This window comes from Prionailurus viverrinus, chromosome A1, assembly GCF_022837055.1.
Source record: "Prionailurus viverrinus isolate Anna chromosome A1, UM_Priviv_1.0, whole genome shotgun sequence".
Lineage (NCBI taxonomy): Eukaryota > Metazoa > Chordata > Mammalia > Carnivora > Felidae > Prionailurus > Prionailurus viverrinus.
In genome coordinates, this window is record NC_062561.1 from 11,330,186 (window position 1) to 11,347,163 (window position 16,978).

General features: G+C 38.2%; 1 protein-coding gene across 5 annotated transcripts in view; it reads left to right on the forward strand.

Moving 5' to 3' along the window:
• Window positions 1-16,978, forward strand: part of FRY (FRY microtubule binding protein) — a 349,471-nt gene that overhangs the window by 190,976 nt on the left and 141,517 nt on the right. For 4 of the 5 annotated variants that reach the window (XM_047852065.1, XM_047852039.1, XM_047852049.1 and 1 more), the window contains 3 exons: window positions 14,089-14,192; window positions 14,670-14,778; window positions 16,708-16,794. In XM_047852065.1, coding sequence (XP_047708021.1) covers window positions 14,089-14,192; window positions 14,670-14,778; window positions 16,708-16,794 — 300 coding nt within the window. Of the gene's footprint in view, window positions 1-11,017; window positions 11,167-14,088; window positions 14,193-14,669; window positions 14,779-16,707; window positions 16,795-16,978 lie in introns of those variants that run through there. The other variant, XM_047852074.1, reaches the window with a different exon arrangement.

Genomic DNA, 16,978 nt, shown 5'->3' on the forward strand with positions numbered 1-16,978 from the left:
TTAAGTAGGTCAACCCTATATTAGCAATTTACCCTTGTAAAGTGATGGGCAATTTATGGCACCTTCGGACCACAACACTAGCACTCTTGCTTAGTAGTAACCAATACTTTTTTCTTCTATATATTTTATGGCAGAATCTGAACATATGGAGCAATTAAAAATTGATACATTCTCTTCACATGTGCCATAATATACCTAATTCTGGAAAAAGGAAATGCGTTTTGAAACTTGATTTAATAATACTTAGTTTTTTTGTTGTGAATCTCCATTTATTACTAGTTCTTTTAACATGTATTATTTATAATAAGTATGTGGATTCATAAAACCTATGTGTTAGTTTCTCATCCTTGAAAATGGATATAATTAGAACAATTTTTTAAATTTTTTTATTTTATGATTAAGAGGTCCAGATTATAAAAACAAAACAAAATCATAAAAGAAACTTTAAAGGTTAAAAAATGTGTTTACTATATAATTAATAACCACAATAACTCTCAGTACTTAGAGATCTGTTATGAGGCAAGCCAATGGCTGGGGGTTTACATACATCGTCTGGTTTCATCATGACAATGTCATTAGCTCCACCTAGCTCTCCCTAATGCTTTCATTGATATTATTTATGTTTTTCTAAATATTTTTCTCCAATAACAATACTTCATCTGAAGAATGGATGAATGAATGAATTAATTAATTAGTTAAAAATGATTCTGGGGCGCCCGGGTGGCTTAGTCGGTTAAGCATCTGGCTTCGGCTCAGGTCATGATCTCGTGGTCCGTGAGTTCGAGCCCCGCGTCGGGCTCTGTGCTGACAGCTCAGAGCCTGAAGCCTGTTCAGATTCTGTGTCTCCCTCTCTCTCTGCCCCTCCCCCGCTCATGCTCTGTCTCTCCCTCTCTCTCTCTGTCAAAAATAAATGAACATTAAAAAAAATTTTTTTTAAATGATTCTTCATTCATCTTAGTCACTGCTCGTGTGAATGAATGAATGAATGAATTAAAAATGATTTACCATTCATCTCAGTCCCTGCTTGTGCTAGGACTTGAATGCATTCATTTTTGTAGTCAGTCAGTTGGTCAACAACTTTTTTAAATGTTTATTTATATTTATAAATATATTTATTTTGAGAGAGAGCGAGAGAAAGCAGGGATGGGCAAAGAGAGAGGAGAGAGAGAATCCCAAGCAGGCTCCATGGTCAGCACAGAGCCTATGGGGTCTCAATTCCATGACTATGAGATCACGACTTGAGCTAAAATCAAGAGTCAGACACTTAACCAACCAAGCCACCCAAGTGCCCCAACAATTTTTTACAAGTGTGTACCAGGCACTATTCTAAGTGCTGGGAGTAAGTGATCAATAAGACATTAACACTCTCTGACCTCTTAGACCTTGTAATTTAGTGAAGTCAGACAGCAAACAGGTAAACAAATATATAAGAAGAAAAATTCAGAGAGTAGTAACTGCTGTAAGTAAAATCAAGTAGGATATTGTGACACAATGATACATCAGGAGGAGCAGAAGAGGCAGTGTGCAAGGATTTGTAGACACCGATAGCATATTTGAATGGGCCTTCATATAATATTAAACAAAGTAGAAAAAATAATGCTTTGAAGACACTGGAACCAGGTTATCTAGGTTCAATCTCTTGATTTCCATTAAGAATCTCAAAAATAGTATGGCTGCCATAAATATATTTGATGAAACTTGTCATTAGAACGTAATGTATATTTGTGTAATAATCACAATGAAGTTTAAGGAATGCTTTTTTTAAACTTTTCATATAATAGTAAGATAATTAATGATATCTTTATATATATAAGGACTCCACAGCCCTTGGTAGAATGCATTAAAATGTATGGCACCATTTATTTTAAAACAACTACTATTCTTTTTGTAAATGTCAACTTTAAGTGATATAGTATTGGCTATTTTAAATAATAATTTTGTAGAAGCAGTTATTCTGCTTTGATGTTAATCTCATTTCTGTAAACTTGAGAAAATCTCTTTTCATCTGTTTCAGATCTGTCCGAGGCACATTTCAAAGTGGGATTTATAAATTCTAACAGTGCACATAAACAGGGTTTAAAAATTAGTAATCACCTGACAAGGATATTACTTTCCATGAGTGCCTTATTTATTCAGATGAGAGAAAATAATCATAAATCTTTGGCTCAGTAGTTTTAAAGCTTATCCTTAAATTACAGCATGTGTGTTCTTTGGGTAATATGGTCATTGATAAGGGAATTATGATCAGAGTATCAAAAGGAAATGCCTGAAAGCAGAAAGGGGTTGAGTATGATATGCAAGAGAATACAACAGAAAAAAATAGATTTACTTCAATGGCTCTAGTTGAAGTGGAAGAGAGAACTAGGAGGTATTTGAGTATAACAAGATCAAAAGGTAACTAAAATTATTTATCAATCTCTGTCAATAGAGCTTGACCTTAGCACACACAGCATCGTCAAGGTGGCCTGTTACAGATGCTGCTTCTCGAAACCTACCTCCAGAAATTCTGATTGAGAATGTCTGAGTGCAGTCAAGAAATTTGCATGTTCATAAAAAGCTCACGTGACTTAGTACCAATGGTCAGCGGGTGGATCTTGACAAATATTGGTCTTTCAAATGACCCTGTCACCAGCCAAGTTGCCAGTGAATTCAATTCTCCCTGCTGGTTACAGTTAACACTGAATTGCTTTAAGTAAAGCAAAAGCAAAATTTAAGGAAAGTGGGCATGATGCTGGGCCAGCTGACATGTCACGTGAAGTGTGTTGGTGACCAGCACTGAGATGAGGGGAAGGGGTACAGGGAAGATCCACTCTGAAGCCTACTAGTTTCTTGGACACTTTTATCCGTGTAACCTCAGAGCCACAATCAATTAATATATTGTTGTTAATGAATTAATGGAGAAGCAGATTACAATGGAAGAAGAGTCCTTTGATCTCGAAGTGGAGATTTTTGATAGCTATCAGTGGTTTGAGACATATGCTAAAATGTTTACATCCTGAAAATATTTATCAAACCCTTATTGTGTTAGCTGCTACTGGAATACAAAAACACTGAGAAGGAAATCCTGTTTTCAGTAGAGTACAGTCTAGTAGGTGCCAGCAGCATATTTGAACCATATAATATTAAACAGTATATAAAAATTAATGCTTAGAAGACACTAGAACCAGATAGTCTAGGTTCAGATTCTAGCACTGCCACTTATTAGCCCTCCTGTGCCTTGATTTCTTCATCTGCCCAATGAGAACAATGACAGTATCTACCTCATATTGTTGTGAAAATTAAAATGAGTTAATAACATATGTAGAGGATTGATAACAATCCCGGCTACAGTAAGCCTCATGTCAGATATACATTCCAGTTTCTAAGAAAGTAGTACTTCCTGGAGAAGTCAGTTCCTAATCGCTGCTTGTCATTTACCAGCCTAATGACTCTGAGCAAGTCATTTGGTCTGTCTCAATGATAAAATCCCTCAACTAATGTCATGGTATGTGAAAGTACTTTTTTTTCATATCTTTTTAAAGTTTATTTATTTTTGAGAGAGAGACAGAGCATAGCGGGGCAGGGGCAGAGATAGAGGGAGACACAGAATGTGAAACAGGCTCCAGGCTCTGAGCTGTCAGCACAGAGCCCAATGCAGGGCTCGAACCCATGACCTGTGAGATCATGACCTGAGACGAAGTCGGACACTTAACTGACTGAGCCACCCAGGAGCCTGTGAAAGCACTTTTGCAATATCAGAATGCCATTACAAATAGAAGATGTTTAGTAATATCATTGAACCATGTAGATTAATTTCAGCTACATACCAAAGGTTGCCTATTGTATGTAGGTTCTTTGTTTTTAATTGAAGTATATTTGACATACATTGTATTAGTTTCAGGTGTTCAACATAATGGTTCATCATTTGTATACATTGCAAAAGCATCACCACATAAGTCTAGTTACCATCTGTTGCAATACAAAGTTACAAACAAAATTTTTTTTTAATTTTTTTTGCACGTTTATTTATTTTCGAGACAGAGAGAGAGCATGAATGGGGGAGGGTCAGAGAGAGAGGGAGACACAGAATCCGAAGCAGGCTCCAGGCTCTGAGCTGTCAGCACAGAGCCCGACGTGGGGCTCGAACCCACAAGCTGTGAGATCATGACCTAAGCCAGAGTCAGACGCTCAACCGACTGAGCCACCCAGGCGCCCCCCCAAAATTTTTTTTTCTTGTGATAAGAACTTTTCTTATTTTCTTAGCAGCTTTCAAATTTGTAATACTAAGTTACTGACCCAGTCACCATGCTGTGCATTGCATTACATCCCCATGACTTACTTGTTTTTTAATCACGTTGGTACCTCTTGATGCCCTTCAGCCATTTTGCCCACCCCCACCTCCTTCCCCTCTGGCAACTACCGATTTCTTCTCTGTATCTATGAGTTCTGTTCTGTTTGTTACTTAGTTTTATTTTTTAGATTCCAAATGTAAGTGAAATCATATGGTATTTGTCTTTCTCTGTCTGACTTATTTCACTTAGCATAATACCCTCAAAGTTCACCCATGTTATCACAAATGGCGAAGTTTCATTCGTTTTATGGCTGAGTAATATTCCACTTTTATCCATTATCTTTATCCATTTATCCATTGATGGACACTCAGGCTGTTTCCATATCTTGGCTATTGTAAAGAATGCTGCAGTAAATAGAGGAGCATATATCTTTTTTAATTAGTATGTTTGTTTTTCAGATAAATACCCAGAAGGAATTGCTAGATCATATGGCAGTTCTATTTTTAATGTTTTGAGGAACTTCCATCCTGTTTTCCATAGTGGCTACATAAGTTTACATTTCAACCAACAGTGTAGGATGGTTCTCTTTCCTCCACATCCTTGCCAACACTTGTTATTTCTTGTCGTTTTGGTAATAGCCATTTTGACAGGTGTGAGGTGATGTCACATTGTAGTTTTGATTTGCATTTCCCTGACAATGCATGGTTTGGGGCATCTTTTCACATACCTGATGGCCATCTGTGTGTGGTTTTTTTTTTTTTTTTTTGGAGATGTGTCTATTCAGATCCTTCGCCCAGTTTTTAGTGTGATTGTTTGTATTTTGTTATTGAGCTGTGTGAGTTCTTTATATATTATGGATATTAACCCATTATCAGATATATGATTTGCAGATACCTTCTCCCATTCAGTAAGTTGCCTTTTTATTTTGTTGATGTTTTCCTTTGTTTGTTTGGCAGACACTTTTTAGTTTGATGTTGTTCCATTTGTTTATTTTTGTTTTGTTGCCTTTGCTTTTGGAGTCAGATCCAAAAAATATCACCAAGACCAATGTCTGGCACTTACTGCCTCTTTTATTCTAAGAGTTTTGTGATTTCTGGTCTTACATTTAAGTCCTTAATCTACTTTTAGTTAATTTTTGTGTACATTGTAAGATAGTGGTAAAATTTAATTCTTTTGCATGTGGCTGTCCAGTTTTCCCAACACCATTTATTGAAAAACGTTTTTCTTCTTGTATAATCTTGCCTCCTTTGTTGTAAATTAATTGACCATGTATGCTTGTATTCATTTCTGTGCCCTCTATTCCATTGATATATGTGTCTGTTTTTATGTCAATACCATACTATTTTGATTACTATAGCTTTGTGATGTATTTTGAAATCAAGGAGCATAATGCCTCCAGCTTTGTTTTTCTCAAGATTGTTTTCACTGCTTGGGACCTTTTGTGGTACCACACAAATTTTAGGATTGTTATATTTCTATGAAAAATGCCAGTGGAGGGGAGTCTGGGTGGCTCAGTCAGTTAAGCATCTGGCTTAGGCTCAGGTCATGATCTCACTGTTCATGAATTCAAGCCCACATCAGGCTCTGTGCTGACAGTTCAGAGCCTGGAGCCTGCTTCAGATTCTGTGTCTCCCTCTCTCTCTGCCCCTCCCCTGCTTATGCTCTCTCTTTCAAAAATAAATAAACATTTAAATAATGTTTTAATGCATTGGAATTTTGGTAGAGATTATACTGAATCTGTAAATTACTTTGAGGTAATATGGAAATTTTTACAATATTAATTATTTTAATCTATGAGCATAGAATATCTTCCCATTTATTTGTGTCTTCTTTAATTTCTTTCATCTATGTCTTATAGTTTTCAGTGTACAAGTCTTTCACATCCTTGGTTAAATTTATTCCTAGGTATTTTATTCTTTTTGATGAAATTGTTAATGGGATTATTTTATTAATTTCACTTTCTGATAGTTTGTTGTTAGTGTCTAAGCATGCAGCAGATTTTTGTATTTTGATTTTGTACCTTGCACCTTTACTGAATTTGTTTATTGTAAGTTTTTTGGTAGAGTCTTTAGGTTTTTCTATGTACTAAATTATGTTGTCTGCAAATAGCTATAGTTTTACATTTTCCTTTCCAATTTTGATGACTTTTATTTGTTTTTTTTCTGCCTAATTGTTCTGGGTAGGACTTCCAATACTATGTTGAATAAAAGTGGTGAAAGTGAGCGTCTTTGCCTTGTTCCTGATCTTAAAGGAAAAGCTTTCAGTATTTCACCACTGAGTGTGATATTCTGTGGGCTTGCAATATATGGCCCCTTATTATTTCGAGGTACATTCCCTCTGTACTCAATTTGTTGTGAGTTTTTATCATAAATGGATATTGAATTTATCAAATGCTTTTCTTCATCTATTGAGAAGTCAGAGGATTTTTATCCCTCATTTTGTTAATGTGGCTTATCATGTTGATTGATTTGCAAATGTAGAACCATCTTTCCATCCCTGGAATAAATCCCATTTGATCATGGTGTATAATCCTTTAAATGTCTTCTTGAATTCAGTTTGCTGATATTTCGTTGAGGATTTTTGCATCTATGTTCATCAGGGATATTGGCCTGTAACTTTCTTTTTTGTTGTTGTTGTTGTGTTCTTGTCTGGTTTTAGTATCAGGGTAATGCTGACATCGTAAAATGAGTTTGAGAGTATTCACTTCTTTTCAAGTTTTTGGAAGAGTTTAAGAAGGATTGATATTAAACCTTCTTTGAAGGTTTGGTAGAATTCACTAGTGAAGCCATCTGGTCCCGGTCTTCTGTTTGTTGGGAGTTTTTTTTATTACTGATTCAGTTTCCTTACTAGTAATTGGTCTGTTCGGATTTTTCTATTTATGATTCAGTTTTGGAAGATGATATGTTTCTAGGAATTAATTTAGTTCTTGTATGTTGTCTAAGTGGTTGGCATATAATTGTTCATAATAGTCCTTTATGATCTTCTGTATTTCATTTGTATCAGTTGCAATTTCTCTTTATTTTCTGATTCTATTTATGTAAGCCCTCTCTATTTTTCTTTTAGTCTAGCCCAAAAGCTTGTCAATTTGGTTTATCTTTTCAAAGACCCAGCTGTTAGTTTCACCGATCTTCTCTATATCTTTTAATTGCTATCTCATTATTTCCACTCTGATCTTTATTATTTCCTTCCTTCTGATAACTTTGGGCTTTAACAGTTCTTCTTGTCCAGTTACTTTAGGTTTAAAGTTAGATTGGTTATTTGATATTTCTCTTGTTCCGTGAGATAGGCCTATATCAATATAATCTTTCCTCTTAGAACTGCTTTTGTTGCATCCATAGATTTTGGTACATTGTATTTCCATTTTTGTTTGTCTCAAGGTATTTTTTTAATTTCTTCTTTGATTTCCTCATTGACTCATTGGTTATTCATTAGTATGCTGCTTAATCTCCCCATATTTGTGATTTTTCCAATTTTCTTTTTGTAACTGGTTTTTACCTTCGTACTATGATTGGAAAAGATGCTTGATATGATTTCAGTCCTCTTAAATTTATTTAGACTTGTTTTGTGGACTAACGTATGATCTCTCTTGGCAAATGTTCCACATGCACTTGAGTAGAATTGTGTTTTCTACTGACTTGGGAAAGAATGTTCTGTATACATCTATTAAGTCCATCTAGTGTAATGTACCATTTAAAGTCTAATGTGTGATTTAAAGCCAATATTTCCCTATTGATTTTCTGTCTAGGTGATCTATCCATTGATGTAAGTGGGGCTTTAAAGTTCCCTACTTACTATTGTGTTGTTGTCAGTCTCTCCCTTTAGGTTTGTTAATATTCATTTTATACATTTAGGTGCGTGTATGTTGGGTGTATAAATATTTACGGATGTTGTATTTTCTTGTTGGATTGACCCCCTTTGTCATTATGTAATACCCTTCTTTGTCTTTTATTATAGTCTTTATTTTCAAGTTTGTTTTGTCTGATGTCAGCACAGCCACCCCAGCTTTCTTTTGGTTTCTGTTTGCATGGAATCTTGTTCCATCCCTTCACTTTCGGTCTGTATGTGTCCTTACATCTAAAGTGAATCTCTTATAGGCAGCATATATGAGTCTTGGGTTTTTTATCCATTCAACAAACCTATGTCTTTTGATTGGAGCACTTAGTCCATTTACATTTATTTTTTTTTAACGTTTATTTATTTTTGAGACAGAGAGAGACAGAGCATGAAGGGGGGAGGGGCAGAGAGAGAAGGAGACACAGAATCGGAAGCAGGCTCCAGGCTCTGAGCCATCAGCCCAGAGCCTGACGCGGGGCTCGAACTCACGGACCGCGAGATCATGACCTGGCTGAAGTCGGACGCTTAACCGACTGCGCCACCCAGACGCCCCTCCATTTACATTTAAAGTAGTTGCTCTTAGGTCTGTACTTACTGTTATTTTATTAATTTTTTTCTGGCTGTTTGTAGTTTCTCTCTGTTCCCTTCTTTTGCTTTTTACCCTTGCGATTTGATGACTTTCTGTGGTGTCATGCTTAGATTCCTTTCTCATTATCTTTTTAAGTTTATTTATTTTGAGAGAGAGAGTGCAAGTGGGGGATGGGCAGAGAGAGAGGAGAGAGAATCCCAAGCAGGATCCGTGCTGTAAGTGCAGAGACCGATGTGAGGCTCAATCTCACGAACCGTGAAATCATGACCTAAGCCGAGATCAAGAGGCAGAAGCGTAACTGACTGAGCCACCCCAATGCCCCCCATTATCTTTTATGTATCTTTTAGAGGTTTTTGCTTTGTGGTTACCATGAGACTGGCATCTAACAGCCTATATATTTAACAGTCTATTTTAAGTTGATAGCAAGTTAAGTTTGAATGCATTCTAAAACTCTGCATTTTTGTGTTTTTGATGTCACATTTTACATCTCTGTGTATCCCTTAAGTAATTAGTATATCGTTATTTTACTATGTCTTTTAACATTCATACTAACTGTAAGTGATTAGTCCACTTTTTTTTTTTTACTATATATTTACCTTTACCTGTGAGATTTTTACTTTCATGTGTTCGCTTATCACTAATTAGTGTGCCCTTTGTTTTAAGCTTAATGCAGTCTCTTCAACATTTCTTTTAGGGCCAATTCAGTGGTGATGAACTGCTTTAGCTTCTGCTTGTCTGCAGAAATCCTTATCTCTTTTTTTAATTCTAAATGATAATCTTGCTGCATACAATATTCTTGTTTGGAAGTTTTTTAGGGAAGTTTTTAGCCAATATTTCTTGAAATAAGTTTTCTGCCCCTTTCTCTCTCTCTCTCTTCCTCCTGGAAGCCCTGTATTCTGCTTGATGTTGTCTAATAGGTCCCTTAAGCTATCTTTATTTTTTTTTTAATTATTTTTTTCTTTCTGCTTTTCTATTTGGGTGAGTTCTACTGCCCTGTCTCCCAGATCACTGATTCTTCCTTCTGCCTCATCTAGTCTGCTGTTAAACCTTTTTAGTATATTTTTTAGTGCAGTCAGTTGTGTTCTTCAGTTCTGTGACTTCTGTTTGGGACTTTCTGATCTTTTCTTATTTTTCTTCTATGTTGAAATCTTTCTGTGTGCATCCATTCTTCTCCTCAGTTCAGTGAGCATCTTTATGACCATTACTTTAACTCCTTATCAGGCAAATTATATATCTCCATTTCAGCAAAGTTGTTTTTTTTTTCTCCTGGGTTTTATCTTGTTCTTTTGTTGGGAATATATTCCTCTGTTTCCTCATTTTGCTTGACTCTCTCTGTTTGTTTCTATGTGTTAGGCAAAATAGCTATCTCACCCAGTCTTAAGGGGGTGGCCCTATGTAAGCAATGAACCTTAATATTTAACTTTGCCCTAGCTCTTGGTTGTCTCTGGAACTGTCTCTCTGGTTGTTTAAGACTCATAGGGTCTAGAAATGCAATCCCCCTGGCCACCAGAGCCTAAAACTCAAGGGCATCCCCTTGTGTGAGCTGTGCATGTGTGCTGGCTTTGGTAGGTCAAGGGGCACAGGGGCGACATTATAGGAGCAACACAAGAGGTGCAAATCCAAAGCAGTGGCATGGGGGATGGGAGTTGCCACTGGTTGGTTAGAGTGAGTGCAAAAATAGTACTTCCCAGTGCCAGGACCAGCAAGGTAGAGAAAGAAGGTAAAAATGTCACCCACCAGCACCTCCATCCCTAGGCAGAGTCCCAACAGTCTTTTGCCCTTCTAACGCGTGCCTTAATATCAGCAACTTTATCTTCTTCACATATGGTCTAGGCTCTTCTCTAACTGCTGCTTTTTCACGGGGTCCCAGGGAGAGTGAATCTGCATGTGAGCCTTTTAAGAGCAGAAACTCTGTCTTTCCCTACCGCCCTATGGCTCTCGTGGATATAAGCCCTGTTCATTTTCCAAGTGACCCATTTGGGGGCTCATTTCTCTGATGCAGGTCCCAAGGGATGGGGTGGCTAATGTGGAAACAAACTCCATGCTCCTCAGGGAGGAATTCCTTATTCATGAGACCCCTCCCCGTGGTGGGTCACCACTCTGAGGGTAGGGTTTTTTTGTCAAGACCACGTATCTGCCTCTCCTAACCTGTCCTGACGTGGCTCTTTTACCCTTTGTTGTAAAGTAGCTGTTCATCTAGTTCTCAGGTTCTTTCCAGAGGGAACTGTTCCATATGTAGCTATAGATTTGTTGTGTCCTTAGGAGGAGGTAAGTTCAGAATGGTTCTATGCCACTGTCTCAAACTGCCTCCTTGTATAGGTTCTAGATAAAGACATCTTGCTTATGCATCAAGTTGTTCTGCCACTACTCACAGTCTGCTTTTTTTACATTGATGTTTACTGATAGCCTGTTGTATGGCAGTCATTGAGGACACAAAAATGAACAAACCAAAATTCTGGAGTTCACAGTCTGGTAAGAAACGTAAAGGGGTAGAACAACATTCTGGAAGCAGAGGGTAGAGGCACTTGGCAGTCTCTCTCCGGGGGTGGGGGGGGGGGTGGGCAGGGGAGGAACAATAGTTGTTGTAATAGTAGAGGATTTAACAGAGGAGATAACACCTAACTGAATCTCGCCAGGGAATAGAAGTTTTCCAAATAGACCAGGGGTAGGAAGGCATTTGAGGCATTTAGGAAATTGCAGAAGGGATATAATGACATGGGGTGCACCAAACCTAGGAGGTAGTGATGGGGGAGCCAGATTGCCAAAGGCCCCCTCATGTACCACATCACGGAACAGAGACGTCCAGGAGGTGATTAGAAGTCCCTTAAGGAAGGGGATGCCTGGGTGGCTCAGTCGCTTAAGTGTCCGACTCCTGATTTCAGCGCAGGTTGTGATCTCACAGCTCATGAGTTTGAGTCCCAGATTGGGCTCTGTGTGGTGTCAGCAAGAAGGCTGCTTGGAATCCTCTTTGCCCCTCCTCTGCTTATATGCTTGCTCTCTCTCTCTCTCTCTCCCCCTTCCTCCCTCCCTCTCTCTCAAAATAAATAAGTAAACTTTAAAAAAAATGAAAATTTTAAAAATCTAGAAAAACACAATAACCCCAATTTTTTAATGATGGAATATTTTAAATGCAGCTTTAAAATACATAAAGTTTCTTTATGTAGCCAAACAGGCAAATCAAACAAGCAAAAAATTGTCCTTTGTATATAAATGTATGCTTCAAAAAAGTTGGGGCCTTAAAAAAAAGTCGGGGCCTTTTTTTCCCTAGAGCTAGAAAGTTCCAGTTAGTGAACATACAGTGTAATATTAGTTTCAGGTGTATAATCTAGTAATAAAACACATGTTAAACTGAAAATAATGTGGTATTAGCACATGAATGGACAGACTAATAAAATCCTAAAAACAGACCTAAATGCATGTAGAAATTTAGAATTTTATAATAATGATCACACCAAAAATTTGACGTAAGAAATCCACTTTTCCTAAATCTAAAAAACTACTCTCTATGGTCTTTTCCATAAAATTTATTTACATAAATAGCCTAAAAATAAACTTTATGTCTAAACACTTATGAATTCTACAAAAATCAGTACCAAATTATCTACACTAAGAATAAAACAGCTAAGACAATTATGACAAGATAAATAAATAAGGGAAGAGAAGTAACGTGAGAGCAAAAAACTTGTAAGACAGTTAAAAGTGACATTTAAACACGGTTTAGGAAACAGTTATCGACCCCTTGAAGAATGGCAGGAATTCTAATAGATATTACAGTAAATAATGCCCCTTCCTTTCCGACATCTAAACAAGACCATTTGCTAGAGGTCGTTTGAAGGTCAGAAGACATTCAGGACAGAATAGTTAGCTTTAATGGTACGAGATTGAGGACCCTGGGGAGGAACAGAGAAGCCTGCACAAAAGAGGGGATGTTCAAGTTGACTGTGAAGGAGTAGGGTTCACCTGATAGAAAAGAAGGAGGCAGGGGCAAGGGGTGAAGGAACCCACTCTTGACATGGAAATGGAATGAACATGGCCTGGCCACAGTTGAGGAAGCTTGTGGGGGAAAAGCAGGAGGAGGCAGAAAAGGTAGATTAGAGCTACATATTGGCTGGTCAGTTATGCCAAGAAATGTTACCTGGATCCCACAGGCATCAGGGAAACTATCCAGTGCATGATTTTTAAATCAAGAGGAATATGATTAGATTAAGACAGGACAGTGAGGAAAGAATCCGTTGCTTCCTCTCTGGCCTGTTATTACCCAGAAGCCAGCAGCTCTGTCACAGTTGGTCTCCTGTTTCTGTTCCTTTCCCCACGGTGTGGGGACTTCTTCCGTGGTCTCCTTGATCTTAGTGGCTTCCTGTCACCATCAGGAGAACCCTGGTCCCCTTTGTTAACCTGGCATGCAGGGTCCCACACATCACCCTTGCCTTCCTCATAACCCTCCTCAGCCCCTGCTCCTTCATCTGGCCCTAGGCACTGGAATACAAACTATTGCCAGGGTGTGAGACATGACCGGTCTTCTTCAGCTCTCTTAGCTTCCACACGCTCTCCCTTCCCATCATCCTTTTACACTGTGCAAAGTTTCATATTGTGCCAAGCACAGTACCTGGCCCACTGTAGCCACTCAAATGTTTGTTGAATGAACACATGAGTAAATGATTGGATTAAAGTTCCTCTGAGTTTTCATGTGCCCCTGAAAATTTTTCCTGACCTTCCTTGAGCTTGCAATAGCTTGTCTTTCTTTCTGTTTTCATTCTTTAGCTCCTGTGCCTACCAGTTTTTTTCTACTGCCTTAGAGTTGATTGCTTTTTATCCACCTCCCATCCCCCAGAGGTTGTAAACAACTTAGGGAAAGGGATTATCTTTTATCTCTATATCCCATGTTCTAACACAGTGCCTAGTACACATTCATCTCAATAAATGTTGGTGGGTAATTAGATTCAGGCAGTTGGGGGGGGGGTAGGGAATTTGGGGAATCAAAACAAAAACAATGTTTACAAGGGCATAATCAACACTAGAGAGAAGAGATTAATTATTCTCTTAGTGCTAGAGAATACAGGTTCCCTAGGGCTGGAGGAAGAAGGCAATTTCAAGTGTTCACCTTGGCAAAAGAGAGAATGACATGACTTCCCCCGGAACCACTCTGCCCTGCCCTCATGGCTATTTGGATCCCTCCTCATAGATTATTTACACAATGGACACCCGGACGCAAATACTCCATAAATCCCAGATGATGCAGTGCCTTGTAGGGGCCCTGCATTTCTAAGCCATTCAGAAAAGAATAATCTCCATACATTCCATACAGTACCATTTTATTTATTTATTTTTTTTTACCACCTAATATTAATTAAATCTTAAATCTAATGCTAACTTACATCCTGGTTTCTGTTGCAGAATAAAGACCCCAAGATGGCTCGGGTTGCACTGGAATCTCTATACAGATTACTCTGGGTTTACATGATTCGAATTAAATGTGAAAGCAACACAGCTACTCAGAGGTAAGGATCTGGTTTGGGTTAATGGTAACTACCTCACTGAGTTAATGGTAACCATTACTCAGCCAATAAAGAGGGTGTTTTGTTTTACCGCTACCTGTATTAACCAAAGTAAAAACTATTCAAAGTTGACACTTTCTAAAAGATCTAAGTCCTAAGGACATTTTCAGTCTTTGCTTAGTCAGTAGCTCAGCAGCCATTACAGAAATTTCGGCCTCTACTAGGACGGCAAGCTTCCACGGCCAAGGTTGCATTCACCGTGTTAACAAAGCACACGGCTATGATCTTCCAAGTGCCCTTAGTTTTGCAGAAAAACTTGATAGAGTAATTATGCTGATGAAAAAGGGATGAAGTGGTTTGTTTTCTTTTTCTGAATTCTCTCTGATACTTAGATAAGATGAAACATCTGCCATTTTCACTTACAGAACTGGAGCTCAGCCAATCTTGCTTGTGTTCTCTTTTTTTCTCCCTATCTTTCAGCCGTCTTATAACCATCATCACAACACTTTTCCCCAAAGGGTCCCGTGGTGTGGTGCCAAGGGATATGCCTCTGAACATCTTTGTGAAAATCATCCAGTTCATTGCCCAGGTAATGGAGAAGCTTCTGGCAGTGGGAATGATCTAACTGCCTTCAAGTAGCCAGTCTCCTTCCTAGCAAGTGCTACCAGGTGAAAAGTCTGAAGTAATAGCTTATGTGGAAAGACTTTGCGGGATGGTGTTGTCAGTGTTTTCACACGTAGCTTTTTTTTTTCTTCGAAACAAATAGTGCCATGGGTATGTCAAGTGTCTTCAGCGTCTGTCACATGAAGGAGCAGAGAGAGTTTAAGTGACTCATCCAAGGCCATAGAACCTATTAGTAAAAGGGCCTCTTGACTCCCAGTCCCTGTTTTGTCCCGATGCTCTGCTCTGGATTCTGCAAGTCAGGAGGAAGCCAAGAGTCTGGTGTTTGGAGGAAATCAAAAGATTGCTTTGTGAAATTTGAGGAGTAAAGAAAAATGCTCTTTCACCCCGTGAGAAAGAAGCATGAATAGGAATATTAGAATTTATCAAGCACTTACTCTTTGCCAGGAACTTTTTTTTTTAATTTTTTAATGTTTATTTATTTTTGAGAGAGAGAGAGAGAGAGAGAGAGAGAGAGAGAGAGAGACAGAGCATGAGCATGAGCAGGGAAGGGGCAGAGACAGACAAAAACACAGAATCCAAAGGAGGCTCCAGGCTCTGAGCAGTCAGCACAAAGCCTGATGGGGGGCTTGCACTCAGGAGCCATGAGATCATGACCTGAGCTGAAGTCAGATGCTTCACCAACTGAGCCACCCAGGCGCCCCTGCCAGGAACTTTTCTAAGAACTTACAGGTACTAATTTCCTTAAAAACTGGGTCCAATAATGGTAAACATAGATTTTAGTATTTAGTTTACTATTTAGACCCAAGATTTTTACTTTTTAAATCACACTTTGTGGGTAAATGGTTATATCCCAACTTCGACTTCCTCGTGACTTACAGAACAATGTGAAAAGATAATTATCCCAGTTCAGCCTCTGCTACAAGCCAGCTCTATACCCTTAAACAAGTCAGAGAGCATCTTTCTTCTGTGTCTTGAACTATAAAATGAACTGTAAAACGTGGAGGGAAATGCTCGCCCAGTGTACTTCAGAATGCTGTGTGGATAAAGGGAAATTATAGGCATGAAAATACTATTAGTACAATTGACATTGATATAAAGATGTAAGGGTCAGTCGTTACTTCACAGACTAGTAATGTATAATATCTCTCTATGTGTTCGGATAATGAGATGCCTCTGTCATATTTGCTCTTAGGGAAAAGACGTCTCTTGCTTTTTGGGCAGATGAATTAATGTGATTTTTCTGCATATAGTTATCACGTGCCTGAGAATGTGTTTTGCTTATTCCAGAATATTGTTTAAAATGAACCAGTCATATCATAGCAGCCACTGTCTCAAACCATCAGAATCTGGCTTCTGCTTTCTCACTTACGTAATCATAGTATGTCTTATTTGTTGATTGTTCATTTCGCTTTCAGACATTGTCCATTACAATATGAGCCCAAGGATTTGAAACGTTAGAGAATAGGAGAAGATGGTCATTTTGCAGTGGTATTTTTAAACATTTATTTTAAACTGAGTTTCAAGAGGTGATCAGCATTTGCTTTACAAGCAGAAAGTGTTGAGACTGTATTTAAGCCCAGACATTCCAAGTGCTTTGGTTTTTCATTTGGGGGATTTGTTTTTTGCTTTTTGTTTTATCATTAGTCATTCCAGGCTTTAGGGGCTAAATTCCACATTTTACATAACAAAAGCATCTCTGTACACCACATGAAAACGGGCAGCTTTACCCAAGGCTGTAAGGGGCATGGTCTTCCTTCAGGGATTCTCTTAATGCATAAAACTGAACGGCATCTTCTTGTAGCAACCACCTGTTGGTGGCCTAAAATGAAAATAGACACTTCACACTGAATTTGTATTTTAAAATCTTTGTTTTGTTGTCTCTTTTCCACTACAGGAACGCTTAGATTTTGCAATGAAAGAAATTATTTTTGATTTTCTCTGTGTGGGAAAACCAGCAAAAGCTTTCAGCCTCAACCCAGAGGTATGAATCAAATGATCCTTTTATGTACTTCTAACCGAGCCGTACCTTTGCTTTGTGACTTTGGGGAATAGGGCGAAGGCCATTTTCTTGAAAAGTCTTCTGTTTCTTTCTGTCCATGTTTATTTGACTAACAATCATAGATGATGGAATTTCAGGAGTCAGGTTTTGGGTGAACAGACTTAGG